We start from the raw sequence: 16,769 nt of genomic DNA on the forward strand, positions 1-16,769 counted from the left end.
AATGTTCAGTGCCACTTCTGGCAGGACCCAAATCTGCCTGTAATTCTACTCCAACACTCCTTTAAACCTACTTCCTACCTCCTGCCCCCATGTAAACACCCATCTTGCATTGTTTATCCCTGTTGGCTGTCAGCTAGCCTCTGGGAGGTGACAATGGTTGAAAATAGCTTATGGTGTGACACTTTCCAAAGAGATCTAAGTTGTCCTCGAGAATTAACAAAACAAAAACTAACTTGGGGGAGTTCAGGGCTTGAGGACAGATCCTTTATGGAGTTGCTTTGGAGGCCAAAGGATTTTCTTGGTGTCCTTTATGACAATCACATAAGCAAGCATGTGTTCTCATAGGTGGGAACCCCCAGTGTTGATGGCACAAGAAAAAATAAAGGAAGAGCAGCTGACTGGGTGACTTATGAACAATTTCACATTGTGGGTCTTAGTATGTCCTGGGGGGTGAAACCTCAGTGCGCCTGGGTTAGGTGTCCTACAGGCTAAGCTGCTTGCAGAAGCCCAGCATGGCTTTTCAGATAGACTCTTTGCTGTTCTCTCACCCACTTGGATGAGGCCAAAGAAAAAAAAACAACCTGTTTCTTTATTAATGATGCTTTCTACAGAGTTAGATTAAGCGCTGATTAAAGGCAGATGCTTCCAAAGTATAAATGTAAGTACCATCTCAGTCACTTCTCCGGTTACAGGGTTTCCTACACGATTCTTTAAAATCACTTTGGCTGTGTTCCCGTTTGCCTTCCTCACGCTCTCCACCCAGCTTCCGAGCCGCCCCTCCCAGAAGGCCTGCAACTGCCAGGAGCAGGAGCTCAGGCTCTGAGAGACTTGCTCTGTGGAGAGCTTTGAGAGGTGCCACTGGGACTGCTGTCTGGAGCCAGCTTACCAAAGCAGGTAAGTCCTCTGGGCTGGGGGCAGCCCTATTCTGTGCTTTCAAGGCTAGACCTGTCATTATGGAACTTGCTCTGTTTTTTTCCATCAGGATGGGGTACAGGCCTTTTGTATCATTCCTGCTCAAATCAGAGTCAGGAACCAGTCACAAGATGCATGGCTCAGGTGATGGGGTCCATGGGGGTAGTTCTCCTCCTTTCAAGTGCTCTGAGAAGTCCTGGGGCCATGGGGACAGGAGACGGCTACCTGGCCTGACAGGTGCTCACAACGATGGACTTCATGTCAGGAATTGGGTTTTTCTAGAAAAGATATGTTCAGGTCTTATATCCTGAGACTATCGTGCAAATCCTCCAAATAGTTTCTGAGTTCACTGTGGCCAATTAAACTTAATCAGAAATTAATGTACACTTAAAAAAAAATTCTTTTTTTCTGAAGAGCTAATCAAACTGGGATTAAATTTTGGATTGAGATCGATTGTGTCAAAATCTGTTAATGTTCATTTGTTTTCTGATTTTCATATGGGATATTATTTTTTTGTAACCCACATTAATGGACATGGCTTCTGTGTCACCAAAATTAAGATCTTGTTGTTTAGACCACCACCCAAAGTGGACAAAGGGGCATCTTACAGCGTACGGTACCGTTGGGCTGTCTGGGTTGGGTGGATGGGAGGGTGTCATGGTGGGGGCGGTGGAATGCCTGTGGGAGTGACAGGTGAATGAAGAGGTGGCAGTGAGGCTGATGTTCTGGGAAGCACATCACACAGTGAGGGTGTCATAGACGCCGCCCAGCCCAGCTGGGAGCTGTGTGGTTTTCTCATCCTGACTCCCTTCTCTCACCTCATCATGAGATGTCTTAGCTTAGGCAGGTAGGTGTATTACATGGTGGTGATTACTTGGGATTGAGATTCTCTAGCACTTCCTTATGTGACCATAGGCAAGTATCTCAATTTCTTTGAGCCTTTATGTTTTCTTCTGTAGAATGTGGATGATAAAACAATATCCACCTTGTAGATTTCCTGGGAAGTTAAGAGAGATTATGAGAGATAATCCATTTAAAGCATTTGACCCAGTGCTTAGCTCATAGTTTATAGCTCTTATTAACCTCAGTGTGGTGTTTCAGGTTGTATGGACCAGATCCACATCGAAATGTTTTGGGCATGCAGTTACAAACCTCTGGTGACTTCCCCAGTGACTTCCCTTACTGGTTAGGGTAAAGTGTGAGGATCAGGTTGTCCAGTTTGGCTTCTTACTGACAGAGAAAATTGGAGAGAGACACTAGTCTAAGAAGGTACAAAGTTAAAACCCCTGCCTTTTAAGAGAAGGCCACTAATAATTCACCTTCATTCCAGATGAGTATTTCCTTTCAGAAAGCCCCCAAGGATAATATTTATCTCATGAGATTGTTCTGAGGATTAACTGAGATAATGTAATATTAACATACTTAGAATTTTACCTGAAACAGGGTAGATGCCATTAAATGATAACTATCATTGTAAAAATGTTTGTAATATCACATTAATTGAAAAGTTCATGAGGTAAAATTGCATATGCGTAACAATGCCAGCTATGTAAACATATGGACATAAAGACTGCTGAAAAGAAATATACCAAAATGTTAAAACTTGCATGTGCTCGGTGACTTTGGTTTGTGGGTGATCATTTCTTTTTCTTGTTTTCTAAATTTTATTTACTGGATGATTCCATCAGCCAGAGCCCTGGCAGGAAACAGATGGTACATTCAAACCGGGCATTTTGAAGGTATTTTATTAAAGGGATATTTTTTAAAAGCAGGCAGAGTTCAATAACAGGAACCCATGAGGAGGCAGTTTTCAGGAGTGGTGAGAATGGGGTGCCATTACACTCACATCTGAAGGGGCCAGAAGAAGGCGGTTCTACAGAACCAGAGAGAGCCCTGTGGACGGGCCAGCTGGCAGGAGCTGTGGTGCATGGCAGCCATTGGGCGGAGAGGTGGGGAGGAAAACCCTGACCTCACTCTCCACCATTCCCTGGGTCTCTTGCTGGTACCTTGCATCGGCCAAACCCAACCAGAAGCCAGAGTTCAGGGGATCCAACTGAGTGGTCCATGTGAATTAGCCGCATAGGCACTGAGCAGGGAGGAGAAGGAAGAGGAGAAGGAAGGGGAGAGGTCTGGTGGGCAAACTGCCAATGTGTGGCACAGTGAGGTTATGCAACTTTTATAACAGCTGGTAGAGTCATAAATAAGAAACAAAAGCCCTTTGCTGCCCTCAGTGTTTTCACACATGCGCACACCTCCTGTTGTCCTACCAGCTCAATGATTCCTGATTCTTCATTACCACTGTGTCCTCTGGGCTCCCACAGCACCTAAAGTTCCCCCCTAGTGCAGCCAGACTCACTGTGTGGTTTCATCCTCCATCCTTGACTCACCTAATTCCCCACATCTTTGTAAGAACCTCGAGGGCTGGGATGGTGTTTTAAATCATTTTGCATTTCCAGCGCCCAGTGCATGAATGAGTGAGCGACTGGAGTTCAGATCTAATGCCTCTATAAGGCGTGTAGATTGGAAGTAGAGCCTGGAGCTACCTAATCTTAACTGCAAGTGAATTCTCAAGGAATTTATGGTCTCTGCTTAAGGATGTGAAGCCTCAGCCCTCTTTCCTGGATGAGTGCTTGTCTTCTGTCTATTCAGCAGGAGTGGGCCTGTGAGCCTGCTGAGGGCCAGTCCTCAGAGGAGGAGGAGCAGAGCCCTCTCTGATGGGCAACTCCCCACCTCCCCTGCAAGTCTAGTGCATCACCTCAGGGAGGCCTGGCAGGGCCTCCGCATGGGCCTCCCAGTCTCTGTGGTTTCCTGTGTGAAATCATAGTTCACATGTCGCTGGCCTCCTGGTTTGGACGGCAAGTTGAGATTATGCCTCCTTCCTTTATGACTCAAGGAGATTTAGAGCCCGTCATTGTACCCGATATTTTGACTCTCTGTGTTAAATCTGAGGATGTTTGGAGCCCTGGGAGGATTTTTACAGTCCTTTTGCAAATCTATAAAAGTAACACTTAAATGCACATAATTCAAACAACTCAGAAGGAAGAAATGCTGGGAAGGGTATCACACAAAAAATAAAATGTCCCCACCTTCGCCTGTATCCTCAGTTCCACTTTTAACCCTTTCAGTGTTTCAGTGTTCCGGTCATTGTCTGGCTAACTCTAATTGATTCTCTTATTCTTCTATTTGTTTGATTCATCAAGGTTAAGTAGTGGTTATCAAATTGCCTCTGTGCAAGATGAGGAATTTAGTGTACTGACAGTAATCCTTCTGCTGTCCCCGTGGTTCCTCCAGTTTCTGCTACTTAGTATATTTTTCATTTTGTCTTGCCCTTGAGTACCTGCATAATTTTAAGGGTTAGACTTATACTCGATTGCTTGATCCATCAACCTTCCATAGAATGTCTTGATTCTCTAGGTGTTTAAGATGAGGAAATTGGTGGCTCTGAGTCTCCCTTAGTCTTTGCTTTCCAACTCTAGCTTGCAATAACATTTTATAACATTTATATAATTTGAATTCTATTCTGTAATTGTAATTAATTCTGCTTTATCTATAGGATGATTGTTAAAATTAAAAACTGGTATATAACTTTTATGATACAATGATTTTGTAGCTTCTAGTCTCTAAAACCAAGTACCATATTTGGACCCATAGAGAAGGGAATGGACTCTGATGTCACTGACCTTCTGTTGCATGAAAAAGAATGTCCTAAGTGTCAAGGTCAAGTGGACTTTCTTTTTTTCCTCCTCTATCAGCTGCTCAAGCCATTTAGTTGGCTTCATACGTAAAACCTGACTTTTGGAGGAGCTATTGTTTTGATGGAACTTCTAATTGCCTTTCTTTTTTACTTACTAAGAAACCAGTTGCTTAATCATATTCTTTGTTACAGAGAATTTACTCTACTCTCGAAGGGTTTTTCTTAGGGCTCTCTGACTTCTAATTCTAGTTGGATCAATTGCTTTTTTAAGCTGATTGTAGTGCAGTTACCTGGCATTTTTTTATTGCACTCTTGGGTTAGGTACACTATGTTTTGGATTTCAAGCATCCACCACTTTTTGGCTTCTCTTTTCATTGTTTGGGAGCATATACTCAAATAATTTTGTTGTAAAAAGTCATTCAGTGTCTGAAAAATTTGCCATCATACTTGATTATTAGTGAAGCTTGGGAAAGAATTGTACGTTAGCCAATTTAATTCTTCAACCAATTTTCCATGCAATGCAATACATTTTCTGTGCAGAAAAATTTTTCAGAATTAAATATTTGAGGTATAAATTTCACAATGAAGATTTGAATCATTCCAAATTTTTACCAATTATACCATATTGATTTTTATTAATTTAATTAATTTTGCATGCACAGCCTGTATTTCTATAGTCCAGTTATCCTGAGTCTGCTTTTATTAAAAATATTTGATTCTTTCATCAATTTTTTCAGTTATTAAGAAAATTTTACTGCATGTGATTTTATTTTGTCAGATTTATTTGAGTTGATATTTTTATAAAGTCCTCTTATTCCCGGGTCAATTTTTGTAGTTTTCAATGTCAACTTTAACACGTGGTTCTTTAGTTATTTCAGCATTTATAACAAATTTTAATGTGCACAGTTTCTGGGGTTCTCAATTTTATTTTGTGTTACTTATTTCATCAAGCCTCTTTTCTACTAGAGACTGAGCAAAATATCCCCAGGGTCAGAACAACAGGGGCAGAGTGTCCAGTTTCTTCTTTAATAGTCTCCTTATTATGATAGCAGCCCTGTACTGGATTCCTTGCTATAACTTAGTATAAGGTCTGGTTTTTGCCATCCAGAGTCTTTCTCGGCTCATCTATTTTCTAGGATCACCTAACATTCATATACTGCAGAGGACTCCATCCCTGTCTCAAATGTCTTTCATGAGCTCTAGAACCAAATACAGTAGGGTCTCATTATATTTCCACTTCATTAATACCAGTTCAATCATATATGTTTATGAGAGAGAGGGGAGTGGAATGGAAGGGAGGAGGAGTGGAGGGGTGGGAAGAGAGAGAAAGTAATTTAAGTAGTGTGGCCAATTCCATCACCCAGCACATTCATAAAGAGCTTGACCCTGAATGAATGGAACAGAATGCAGTAAATCTAGATTCCCTATGTCATTTCAGTTGACATATGACTCACACTATGGGCATCACATTACCCTTAGTATGTTTAAAGACACATATGTTGCCTTTATCATGGCCCTTAAACACAATCCCTGACCAATTTGTAGATTAACTGAAGAAAGGGTAACCGGTTCTAGCACCAGAAGAAAAATTGGCTGTATTGACCTTGTTGACCACTGAGTTGGGGTGCCTCATCAGTATGATGCCTTCCTGAGGGATTTTCAAGAGAAGTTTATGTTGTTGTTTTTTTTTAATATGCTTTTTTCAGAGGCTAATGTGTAAGCTATGATTGCTCTGTATTCAAATGCCTCTTGGTTCTCTTCACTTGCAGGTTCCACAAACAGCTTCAATTCCGTCTGTTTTAAATTCAGTTTATTCCCCCAAAACTTCTTCCTTCCCTAGTGCTCACTGTCTGAGTGAGCGGCACTGTGTTGACCCAGCTGCCCAAGCCAGGAACTTCAGCTCCTTCCTGTCCCTCAAATCTCTCCCTCCCCATAAAGCACTGGTCAAGGCTATTTCTTAAGTGACTATCAGATCTACCCACTCCATTAGGTCATCCTTAGTGGTTATGATTGTTGCAACAATCTCTGTAGTTCCAGCTCCTCACCTCTTTCAGCCCCTCGTCCCAAGTCCTATCCATTTTCATCAGTAAGAGGGATATTTTTTAAAAACCTGATAGTGTTACTCCTCTGTAACAACAACAACAACAACAACAACAACAACAACCCACTCTTTAGCAACTCCCCATTACCCTCAGGGTGAAATCCATGATATTTACTAAGGATTATAGGGCCCCACATGCTCTCTCAATGCTGACTGGAGCCTTATCTGGCCATCCATCCCACAGAATCTCCATCCGTGGCAGACAGAACCTGTTGACAGACACCATGTTCTTTTTCACCCATGGGTCCCTGTACATGCTGTTTGTTTCTCCTACCACATTCTAATATCCTCCTTTTTTCTTGTCTATGTCTTACATCCCCTTCAGGTCTCAACTGGGACATTAAAGCTTTGGCAGATCATCCCTGATTCCCCAAGACTGGTTAGACACCTATCCCATGCACAAACATAGCACCCTCTACTTCTCCCCATATTAGCATCTGTCTTACTCTGTTGTAATTTCCTGTCTTTTATCTGTCTTCACGCCTACGACACCAGGGCAGCATAACTGGTAGGACCAGGAGGAGGGGCTGTTGTTTCTTCTCCATTAGTGCCTAGCAGTGTTCCTAGAACAGACACTGAGCACATGGGTTGCTGAATGAACAAACCAATGCTATGTTGGATTACCCATTGTAATTCTCTGGAGTGCCTTGGGAATCAATATTAGATTGGCATTCAGGTATATAAGAAAGGAAGAGGATGCTTGGCATGGGGAGTAAAGGCATTTAACCTGAGCACTACTGCATTTTCTCAGAGCCTACTTTTATTTTTTTTTTATTTTTATTTTTTAATATTATTTATTTATTTGACAGAGAGAGACACAGCGAGAGAGGGAACACAAGCAGGGGGAGTGGGAGAGGTTCAAGCAGGCTTCCCGCTGAGCGGGGAGCCCGACGTGGGGCTCGATCCCAGAACCCTGGAATCATGACCTGAGCCGAAGGCAGACGCCCAACGACTGAGCCACCCAGGCGCCCCTCTCAGAGCCTACTTTTAAACTTGAGATTATAGAGGAAGTCCTTGTAGAAAGGGCTGTCAGGGATAGGGGCCAGTACAGCTATTATCCCATGGCAGAATGACCCTGTTAGCTTTGGCAAATCCTTTCTGCTTTCTTGGGGTCTCATTTCTGCCAGATCAGGGTCTCAGAAGTAAGAAAGTTGGCATAGAATCATAGGTATTAGTGTAAATGTTTGTGCCTGTGTGTATAGCCTTTTTGTTTCTATTCCATCACATTGTAAGAACTTTGCTGACCAAACAGTGAGAAGACGCATGCACTTACAGTTTTGATTTTGCAACCCATAGCTATGTCCCAATTAATTCCCTATTCTTTCTGCTCCTGTTCACACTACAGCCACTGGGCCACCATCTGCAGGCCCCACTTCAGTAGTTTGGTGGGTTCAGTCTTACTGTCTTGCTCAATGCTTGGGTCTCAGTTTTAGAGACTGGGCTTCTTCTGCCCATTTTTCCTGAACTTAACTTACCATTTACACCCAGGTCCTCCAAGAATGATGGCCTCCTTTGGTTTTCCCTGTGCCCCAAATTCCTGCTGTATTTACAATGGTGGTCACCTCTTCTGACCTGCTCCACAGCCAATGAGCTTCCAAGCCCCCTCACTTCACTTAATTCTTATAGTCCCCCATGACCTCATCCTTGGAAAGTGGAATTCCAGGGCAGGCTGTGTGATTTCTACCTTTCAGAGCTCTCTGAGGATCTACTGCTTATCTCTGTCTCGAGGATGAAAATGGATGACAGGTGCTACCCAGTGATCTTTCCAGATGAGCGGAATTTCCGTCCCTTCACTTCTGACACTCTGGCTACAATTGAAAAGAGGATTGCCATCCAAAAGGAGAAAAAGAAGTGCAAAGACCAGACAGCAGCAGAACCCCAGCCTCGACCTCAGCTTGACCTAAAGGTCTCCAGGAAGTTGCCCAAACTCTATGGTGACATTCCCCATGAGCTGATAGCAAGGCCCCTGGAAGACTTGGACCCATTCTACAAAAATCATAAGGTAGTTGAATGAGGTCTGGGGTGTTCTAACCATGCAGTTATAACGGCTATTATAAGAATCTCCAAACACTGATCTTGGAGTTTGCAGGGATGTCTGTCCTTCTCCTTTGCTATCACTGTTTAACCTACTTGAATGTAGTTCTTGTAGGGAAATTCTAGTGAAAGTTCCTTAAAGGGGCTCCTGAGTGAGGAAATGTGAGCTCTGGGCTCCTCTGATGGCTTTTTGAAAGCCTGGGGCAGTGAGGACAGTACTCCCCTTTCAGGAAAAGCTCAGAAGACCTTACCATCATCATCTCACTATGTGATCCAGCAGAGAATGGAAAACTTACCTCACCAGACTGAGTTCAGAAGGAAGGAAATTTGGGCAGAAATATGAGCTACTGAGACCATTTTCTGCTGGCAACCATAAGAAATTGATCTCTCCAGAGAAATGTTGCCTGGTATGTCCTTGTATTAGGACAGACCTAGGGTTACCAGGTCAAATGGGAACTATGTATATAAAGGAAAGTGGGGTGTGAGTGGGAAAAACAAGAAAGGGGTGAGAGATGAGGGAACAAAAACAGTCCAGTATTTCTCCTTCTTATGCCCCAGAATTCCAGGGCCTTCTTGGAGGCAGAGTTGTTAAATGTGAGTTAACTGCTGGAGGTCTTCTGCCTCAAGGCTGGAGCAGGCAGCAGCTTGGTATGCTGCAGACAGTCCTGGGAGGATAGGTTCTGTTCTAGAATCATCTCTTCTCAGCTTGGGCTCTCCCTTTAAATCAGAAGACATGATACTCTTTTAGAGTTCTGCACACTCATGACCCCATGTGGCTGGTACTCTCATTAGTCATGTGAGATATATGTGGTAGTTACCACTCCACCTCGCAGATGAGGAATCCAACGACTAGATGGGGAAGTGGATTGGGCCAGGCCAAACAACCAGTAAGGAATGGAGTTGTGCCTCAAACCCACGGGCTCCTTCTGTAGTCTAAGGCTACTTCCTATCTTTAGAAATTTCCATTTTGAAGAGCTACAGAGAAAGGGGTGGATTCAGCAAACAGACAGAAGGAGCTGGTACCTATCATTTTAATAATTAAAACCCTGGTGGGTATAGTTAAATACACCATTAGTTGAAATATTTAAAGCAGTCAGAGATAGCATTAATAAAATATCAAGGGCCACAGAGGCAGAGCCATATCATGCCACCTATTAATCTGGGTGATCCACCTCAAGGAGAGATTTGCTTTCTGCCCTAAAATTGTCTTTCTATCCAAAGGAAGGGCCCAGAATCCCTAAAGTGGGTCTTGGGCTCCTGAGCTCATAGCTTTCAAAGAACTCTGTGGCCCATTTCCTTTTGTTATAGAGGCAACAGAAAATATCCTACTCCATTTTTTCCTGCAGCCAGATGGCCAGCAGACAAGTAAGTTCCAGCAACTCAACAAAGGACGGTTGATGGTTGGCAGTGACTGAAGTTCTGGTACCTCAGCCAAGGCAGCATCCACCCTGCTATATTGGGCCTGGGTGATAAGGCCTGTCTTTTCTGTATAAGAACATACTGTATTACACGTCAAGTAGTACTTTTGCAAATCTTAAAGGAGGAGAGACATGGGGAAACAGGAATGACCCTCATTCTGTGAAGGCTTTTGTAACTAAAACCTTAGGGACATATAAGGGGACAGCCAGATTACAGCTAAATGGAAAAAAGGAGGTCTGGGAGTTGATGTTAGAAGCCTGTGAGTGATGGGTTGTTGTCCAGGGGCCGCTTCATTCCCAAAGCCCAGGAAGACCTACTAGGAAGAAATGGGTGCAGGTATGGTATTCTTCAGTGGAGCCCAGTGGGCATTTTGGATGGGACAGGATACCATTTAGCAGATCTGTCCCGGGTTTGGCATCCCTAGAACTACTCAATAAAGGCCAGTAGGGCCTCCAGTAATTGTGACAGACAATCAAAAACACCCACATGCATTTCCAGATGCCTTCTGTAGGGCCTCTCCCACCAGCTGGGAACCACAGGCAGATTTGCCTGAATGTCTGTGGGAACGGGAGAACAAGTCTGGGAAATTTGATGACTTTTTTGTTGATGATCCTCAAGGTTAGAATTGATTGATCTCATGTAGAACTGCTCAGGTGCAACAATATGGACTCTCTAGGTCCCTGACTATTCTAAGATTTGTTACGAAGTTTTCATTTGCAATCAAAATAATTTAAAATAATCTGCTGAATGTGAATGTTCAGTACTACTTCCATCTCTCCAAGTTCCCTTCTAGTTCTTATCTCCATAGATACATACCATGGAGTACAATATGAAGGGTTTTGCTTGCCCCAGTTACTAGTCTCCACCCTTGTTTATCTGCAGGGTCTATATGCTCCATTTCTGGAGCCTCCAGAGTATTACACTGGGTAAACAGTCCACAGCCCAGTACTTATCTTGGGACTCTGAGTGAGACCTAGGCCACATGGTAGATCTGTTGGTGTCCAGAGTCACAGTGTAGGCTGGTCAGAAAGTATCTCAGACTTCAGAATGACAGCACTCCAATTAGAAACTGGCATGATCATAATAAAACAAGCCACACCTCAATCTGTGGTTCCACTGAATTTTCTCTAAATGAACTCATGAGAAATATTGTTTTGTCACTACATGTAATTCTTGTTGTGTTTGTTTTTGCAGACATTTATGGTGTTGAACAAAAAGAGAACAATCTACCGCTTCAGTGCCAAGCGTGCCTTGTTCATTTTTGGGCCTTTCAATCCAATCCGAAGTTTAGCCATCAAAATCTCGGTCCATTCATATCTTTTCATTGCATCTTTTACTAAGTCCAGGTCATGTGAAAAGTGCAAGAGCCCCAGATTGTTCACATGCTGGTTGAGTGGAAGTAGCTCATTCTTGGATCAAATACTGGCTGAATGCCTACTGCTGCATGGCGGGGGCTGTGCTGGTGCTGTGTGTGAACAAGACTTAGCCCTGCTCTAGGATCCTGTGGCCCCAGAAGGAGACAGGCCCAAAAGGCAGGCGATTTCGTTAGTGAGATGGGCAGTTTGGGAGTGGTAGTTGTGCTTTGGAGGCATCCAGGATGACTTCCTGGAGAAAGGATCATCTAAGTTGAGACCCAAACAAAGTTGCAAACTGTCAACCTGTGCTCTTTATTTAGCCGCTAAATGTGTTGTGTTGGACCTACACAGTGTTTAAAACTTTATGGAAACACCCTATAATGTTAAAAGTCCAGATTTCCAACATCTTTTGAAGATGGAACCTCTATAAAGTCTAGGCCTGCATTCCTACCTGGCAAAAATCGGTGTAGTGAGGAACCACTGTCTCTTTCAGAGGGGCTGTACAAGCTCTGCTTCAGCACATCTCCACCCCTCTCTGTGACCCAGCATCTGCCCATTTCACCCATTTAAATGACTCCCCAAACTCTTAAGACTTTGAGTTTCCAAACTCAGTCTTAAAGAGTAAAGACAGGCAGCATTCCTGATGTGTGCAGCAGGGAGTGGTGACACCAGGCAGTTTTAGACTGGGACAGGTGAGAAAGACATATAGACTGGTAGACATAATGAAGTACTGGGGGCATGGGAAGGAATAACCATTCAGGTTGTATTCCCTAGAAGCAGAGCCTGAGATGGGGATTCTTATTTAAGTGATTTAGTTGAGGAGTGCTCTCTGGAGAAGGAAAGAGGGAAGCAGGATGGAGCAGAAAGAGGAGGCTAGTAAGAACGGGGTCTCAACTGATCCCACATCAGCTTGAGCCCACCGGGAGCTCTGGAGCACTAATTATGTCACAGAGCTGCCCCCCTGGAAGCAAGGGGCCAGCTTTTTCTAAGTCTCAGGCAGTCAGACATGAGGAAGGGGGTTGTAGCCCTCCAGGTGAGGAGGTTGCCATTCGGCTGAGGACAGTTCTTCAGAGGAGGGGACAGCTATGAGTTGTTCTTCGCCAACACTCACGGTAAGCAGACAGGTGCACCTGCAGAAAAGGAGACCTGGAGGTATGCCCACAGCCTTTACTATGGCTGATGGTATGTGCCACCCTGTAGTGTACCTGCCTTAACGGACAGCGGTCACAGTGTTCAGCATGTTCATCATCTGCACCGTCATCATCAACTGCGTGTTCATGGCCACTGCCTACGGGAAGGAAAACAGCAATATAGATACCGACAATGCTGAGTAAGTGTGTGTCCTGCACACGTCCGTCCTAAGGTTTTAAACAAATACACCTAAAAGACTTATAATTACATCAGAGTTCAGATATATAGAGAAAGACAAACTCACCCATAATCCCAATTCCCCAACACAAATGCTGGCATATTTTTTATAATTGTCTTTAAAATTTTAAAATAATAAACAGCACACATACAAATTTTATGTTTAGCTTTTAAGTGGTTTTCTTTGTGTTTACATAGTCTTTATAGGAATCTACTTTTATGGTTATATAATATTTTATCAGGTGAATAAACAATAATTTACTTAACCATTCTAGTATTTTACTACTATAAATAGTACAACAAGCAACAGTTTTGCATATAGCTACTTTTTAAAAATTACTATTTTCTTAGGATAGTCTTAGAAATGGGTTTGCTGGATTAGAAGGTACATTTTAATGCTTGAAAAATATATGGTGACAAAATATTTTCCAAAATGTTTGGAAAAGTTATTAATTTATAGAGTTGAAAATATTTACATTTCCTTAATTTCTGGATGGGTTGGACTTTTTTGTTTTAGTTTGTGAATTGTGTATTCCCATTTTTGCCCATGTATCATTTTTGCTTTTATCCTGGTAAGTTTGAGTGAGTTCTTTGTATAATTAAAATATTAACTTTTTGTAATTTTTAGTTGGCTATTCAGACATACAAGTTAATTTTTCAACTTAGAAAGTTCTGTATTTTGATAAATATTCTCTTATATATTGTCTTAGTTTTTCTAACTTAACGTATTTACTGCTTTAGTCTTTCAGGAATATATTGAATAATAAATTGACAGAATAATAAGAGATCTCTTATTTTGATCACATATTTAACTATGTGATAGAAACCACCACAATCAACATTACAGAACATTCCAGACACCCTAAAAGTTTCCTCATGCCTCTTGGCATGTAAATCCCCTCACCCCAACTCCCAACGCAAGGCTTGATCTGCTTTCTGTCACCCTAGGCTAGTCTTGCCTTTTCTAGAATTTCATATAATGGACTCATATGGTGTGTATGATACCATACTTTCATGTCTGGTTTCTTCCACTTAGCATGTTTTGAGATGCATCCATGCTCTTGTCTATATCACTAGCTTTTCCTCTCTTTGTTGTTGAGTTGTATTCCTTTGTATGGGTATACCACAATTTGTTTACCCATTCACCTGTTGATGGACATGTGGGTTGTTTCTAGGTTTTGGTTATTATGAACAAACTTGCTATGAACATTTCTGTATAAAAGTCTTTTTGTGGATATATGTTTGCATTTCCCTTGGATAAATACCTAGGAGTGGAATTGTTGTGTGTTATATGATAAGTATATGAGTAACTTTGTAAGAAACTGCCAAACTTTTCCAAAGCGGCTGCACTGTTTCATATTTCTGCCAGCAATATATGAAGGTTTCAAAGTCTTTATTAATATCATCCTTCAATTTACTTTGAGTTTAATTTGCTCTTCTATTTCTAGCTTCTTAAGGTAGAAACTTAATTGGTTTGCGATCTTTCTTCTTTTCTTGTACAAATTTCCATCCATGCACTGCTAAAGCTTCATCTCACAGATATTGATACATTGTGTTTTTATTCCCTTTTGGTTAAACATATTCCCTACTTCTTCTTGTGATTTCTTCTTTGTCCCATGTGTTATTCAGAAGTGTTGTTTTTTATTTCCAAATATTTTATATTTTTCTAGTTGTCTTATTGTTAATGATTTCCAATTTAATTTAGTTGTAGAGAATATACTCTGTAAGATTTCAATCTTTTGAAATTAGGAGAAACTTATTTTATGGTTCTACCCTGGGAAATGTTTCACATGCACTTGAAAGAATATGGGTTCTGCAGTTGTTTGGTATGATATTCTGAAAATGGTCAGTTAGGTTAAGATGGTTGATAGTGTCATTTAGATTTTATCCTTTTATCATTTCTGTTAGTACTTCTATGAATTACTGAGGAGAGGCTTGAAGTCTCCATCTATGATTGTGAATTTGTCTATTACCCCTTTCTTTTTGGCAAGTTTTGCTTCGTGTATTTTTGCAGCACTATTATTAGGCACGTACAGATTTATGGTTATTATATCTTCCTGATGTATGCATTCTTTTATCATTATGAAATGTCTTTCTTTATCTCTAGTATCATTCCTTTTAGTATTTGTTTTGTCTGAGATTACCATAGCTACTCCAGCTTTCTTAGGCTCATTGTTTGTGTGGCATATCTTTTTCCATCCTTTTACTCTCAACACTTTTTTGTATTAATAGTGTATTGTATTTTTGTATGTTAGTGTTTTTGTAGTAATAGTGTATCTTTTGTATTAATAGTGTATCTTTTATAAAGAGCACATAGTTGGTTCTTGTTTATTATGTGGTCTATTTTTCAATCTCTGCCTTTTGATGGAATATTTATTTCATTTGCATTTAATATAATTATGAATATGCTTGCATTCAGGTCTGCTGTTTTTCTATCCATTTTCTGTTGATCTCATCTGTTTTTTGTTCCTTTGCTCTTCTGCTGTTCTTTCATTCCTGCCTTCTTTTTTGTTAATCAGGTATGTGTAGTACTTCATTTTAATTCCCTGCTGCGTTTTTTGTTTTGTTTTGTTTTGTTTTGTTTTTAGCTTTCCTTCTTTGCATTACTTTTTAGTGATTGCTTCTTCTCTGTTGCTAAGTGGGACTTGGGATCTAGTTAAGGCCAGTGAGTTCAGGGCTGTGCCTTGGAACAAGGGGCATGGACACCCCCGGGAATAGAAACCATCCTGGCAATATCACTGGGGAAAATGGTCTCCCCTCCAGAGAGTTGGCTATTCCACGTAAGGAGCTAACTGATAGTACAGGGGCTGCTGCTCATTGTTTACTGCAGTGTCTCTGGAAGCCTTTGTAGTCAACCAAATGAGATCTATGGAGGAGGCAGATCCAGGAATGGGGATTGCTCCCATAGCAGTGGTCTGCCTGGCCAGCACTTCTGGTAAGATGCAATGATTTTTTTTTTCTATTAATGGAAAGCAGTAGCCCAATTGGATGCTAATCTGCTCAAAGGCCATTTTCATTACTAAAAGACCTATAAGGCAGAGATATGGAAGGACCCTTGTCTAGGCTATAGGGAAGATGCTGCTGTCCCCTGGTGGCATTTGGACTGGCAATGGATTCATGAAAGTGGGGGTGGGAGAAGGCTGTTGAAAATGGTTTTATAAAAGAAGGCATGTAGCAGAGTTGTTAGGCCCATGGGGGGAGAGTTTCTTTAGTTTTGTCAGTGTCCTTTGGTTAGAAAACTTAAATGGGAAATCGATTCTAAGCTGATAGTTTTCAGAGAATGAATGCCAAAGAGCCCTAGGATCAGGTCATGGTGTTCTGTTAACCTACCTGGACACCACCCATGGCCCTGACTGGATACCCTAACCATGCTTGAACTGACAGTAACACACTCCAGAGGGCCTTATTTACCTGGGGGGTTGGGGTTTCCCCATCATGGAGCTCCCAAGCCCTGTTCCCGGTGGTGGGCATGGCTCTACTCCATATCATATGTCATGTTGGACTGCCTGTCCCTCTATTGGCCAGGCTTCTGCTGGAAAAGAGAGAATGAGGGGGGTAGGAGGTAGGAGGCCGGGTGGTCAGGCAGAAATGGCAGCCAGAGGCTGTTGCCTCAATTGTCTGAGATCTAGATGGAGACTTGCAAAATCCCACAAATCTGCAATTACAGCCTTTTTCCAAAATACCCTTAACTTTGTAAATTATACCTGAGTTTCAGGGCCGACATGAATTAATTAATCTGCTGTGTTCATTTGTCACCTAAAAGGTGATCAGCTTTAACAAAAAGACTGAAGCAGAGAGCCACTCATAACCATTTCTCCCTTGGATTTGGTTACTTTGGATTTTTCAAGTTCCCAAGACCTTAGTTCTTTAGGCTTGTGGGCTGACA

At 41.9% G+C, this 16,769-nt stretch overlaps 1 protein-coding gene across 1 annotated transcript in view; it reads left to right on the forward strand.

The window, feature by feature from the left end:
* The first annotated feature begins 803 nt into the window (after positions 1-803).
* Positions 804-16,769, forward strand: part of SCN11A (sodium voltage-gated channel alpha subunit 11) — a 90,137-nt gene continuing 74,171 nt past the window's right edge. The window contains exons 1-4 of the mRNA XM_078073458.1: positions 804-894; positions 8,399-8,709; positions 11,355-11,473; positions 12,744-12,845. Coding sequence (XP_077929584.1) covers positions 8,437-8,709; positions 11,355-11,473; positions 12,744-12,845 — 494 coding nt within the window. The 5' untranslated portion in view covers positions 804-894; positions 8,399-8,436. The remainder of the gene's footprint in view (positions 895-8,398; positions 8,710-11,354; positions 11,474-12,743; positions 12,846-16,769) is intronic.

The sequence above is a fragment of the Halichoerus grypus genome, chromosome 1 (genome assembly GCF_964656455.1).
Source record: "Halichoerus grypus chromosome 1, mHalGry1.hap1.1, whole genome shotgun sequence".
Lineage (NCBI taxonomy): Eukaryota > Metazoa > Chordata > Mammalia > Carnivora > Phocidae > Halichoerus > Halichoerus grypus.